This window comes from Salvia miltiorrhiza, chromosome 2 (assembly GCF_028751815.1).
Source record: "Salvia miltiorrhiza cultivar Shanhuang (shh) chromosome 2, IMPLAD_Smil_shh, whole genome shotgun sequence".
Taxonomy (NCBI): domain Eukaryota; kingdom Viridiplantae; phylum Streptophyta; class Magnoliopsida; order Lamiales; family Lamiaceae; genus Salvia; species Salvia miltiorrhiza.
In genome coordinates this window covers 60,858,335-60,860,825 of record NC_080388.1, presented here as the reverse complement: position 1 = coordinate 60,860,825, position 2,491 = coordinate 60,858,335, and the positions used below count along the sequence as shown (strand labels likewise).

Sequence of the window (2,491 nt, the reverse complement as noted above, 5' to 3'; positions counted from 1 at the left end):
TGTATAGACATGTGGAGTGTCTATATGGATGTAGCTAACAATTTAATAACTATATCTGTAACTTTAGAATGTGTTATATAGTTGTAGCTAATACATTAATATGTATATCTATCTTTGTAACTTTAGAATATTTCGATTCACCACACCATCTATATATATCCAATTACACACTTCATTACTTGGAATTAATTTGGTGACAAGTTTAGATATCGTCTTATACAGAGACCTTTGTCATGCAGTTTTTACAAGAAATATTACGACATATATATAATGATCTAAGTTATTAGGTTTAGCATGTAAAGAACCATCAACTGTGTGTGTGTGTGAGAGAGAGAGAGAGAGAGATTATGTGAAGATTGTAGCATTATTCTATTGAGAAGAAGCATGCATGACATGATTAAGCAATCGTAATGAGACAGCCACTCTTTTTTTTTTTCTTTACACAAACTCCATAACTATCCAATTAACCACTTAAATCAAATTTGATCATCATCATCATCAAATTAATAATCAACCATTTATTAGTTTCTCCTATCAATACCGAACATTGTGGTATCCCTTGGCGGCGGGCGGCGGCGGCGGAAAATAGCTCCCGCTCGACATGGGCACCGGGAAGCCGACCCCGGGCGGTTCCGGGCGAGCGGCGGCGACCCGCTCGAGCGACTGCACCTGGCTCTTCAAGAACTTGACGTAGTGGATGGCCTCGTCGAGCATCGACGCCGTGTCCATCTTGGTCCCGCCGGGGACGAGCCGCTGCAGGATCCTGATCCGCTCGCTTATCCTCTCCCGGCGGTGGCGCGCCGCCACGCTCTGCGGGTCCGTCGATATTCTCACGTTCTTCCTCTTCGGCCGCTTCACCGACTCCGGGTCGATGTGGACCGGCTGCATCGCCGCAATCCGGAATATCATCTCCCTCATCGCCGCCATTGAGCTCGCCGCCGGCGGATCTTGTTGGCCGTGGAAGCCGTCACACGCCGGCGGCGATTGAACGTTGAAATTCTCGAAAGCATCGACGTTGTTGTTGTTGTTCCCGGTTATATTCGGATTGTCGTCGCTGTCGTCGTCGTCGAAGGCGGCGCTGAAATCTGGGAGCTTGTCCATCTGCATCAGCATCATTTCAATTTGGTCGGATTTCATGAAGCCGATGTCCATGGCCGCCGCCGCCAATGGTTTTATGTTGTTGATTTGACGAAAATGGGCTTGTGAAGAGGGGAATCCTCCGAGGGTCTTGGGAGAAAGAGGAAAGGAGAGGGGTATGATGGGGAAACTCAAAAAAAGGAGTGTGGGTTTAATGAGGAAAAAGATGAAGAAAATAGTGATGTTATGTTTGGAAGAGACTAATTGAGGGACTGAGGGAAGGTATATATAACAACTTGATGGGGAGAGATTCTTGCTATAGATAAAAAATATTATTATTTAATTCCCCTAACAAAATCTATTATTTATTTGGTAGATACTAAGACATAAGTTGATCTATCCTTCATAAAGGGTTCTACTGGAGATGAATCTTATTCCTGAAATAAGTGTTTCATTTCAGACTATCATAATAAAATTATGTTAAACTTATCATTTAACCCTTGTCCTCAATGCAATTTCTACTACTTGCTCTGTCCCTAAATAAATCTCCTTAGTCATCAAAACACATCTCAAGGAAGTGAACAATTTTACTTTTTCTTTATCCCTAATTATTGAATAGAAAAAAAGTAAAGAGCTTGTATATTTATGACAAGGGTAAAACAAAAAAATCTTGACATTTTTTTATTATAGAATTTTGATAACAAAATTCATTTGCAAATAGGACACTTATTTGGGGACGGGAGAGTATTTCGATCTTTAAAGCAATTGATATTAAGTGTAAAATTTAAAATGAGTAATATTGTCAATGCCAAAACAGCAATTAAGAATTAGGAGGTGCAAGTTTTCCTCTGAAACCCTAGCCGCCTAGGGTTCCGAGAGAGAAGTTTTCTTTTCGTCAGAAAAGGTAGTTTTCCTTGCGCTTTCACAGGCGAGTGAAGTTTTCTGTGCTCGCAGGCGAGTGCAGTGGTCTGTGTTCGTTTTTTCTTCCTGTTCAGATTCACTATGGATCCCGAGGAAATATTGCAACGTGTGGCAGCCTTAAAAATTGCTTCTGAAGGAAAGACCAGTTCCATAACAATATCTACTACGGAAGCAGATAGAGGGGTTAAAAGGGCAGATAAGTTGGTTCTGGGAAAGATATTCGGACGTCGGCAACTGAATAGAGACACGTTGAAAGACAAACTGCCAGAGATTTTTCAGTTGCGAGGTTCGTGTGAGGTGGAGATTGTTGGGATAAACTTGTTTGTGATTGCTCTTGACTTAGATACGGACAGAGATCGTATCATCACGGAGGGCCCTTGGCATTGGTTTAATGATTTAATGTTGGTGAAGAAAGTTGAGTCAATGCGGACGGCGGCGAATACTGAATTTGATGAGATCTCGATGTGGATTCAACTTCATAATCTTCCTATCG

At 41.9% G+C, this 2,491-nt stretch overlaps 1 protein-coding gene across 1 annotated transcript; it reads right to left on the bottom strand.

Moving 5' to 3' along the window:
• Positions 1–345: 345 nt before the first annotated feature.
• On the bottom strand, positions 346–1,763 carry LOC131010823 (transcription factor HEC1-like). Its single transcript, XM_057938484.1, has one exon. The coding sequence runs from the start codon at positions 1,150–1,152 to the stop codon at positions 535–537; it is 618 nt and encodes a 205-aa protein (XP_057794467.1). The 5' UTR covers positions 1,153–1,763; the 3' UTR covers positions 346–534.
• Between the last annotated feature and the right edge of the window lie 728 nt (positions 1,764–2,491).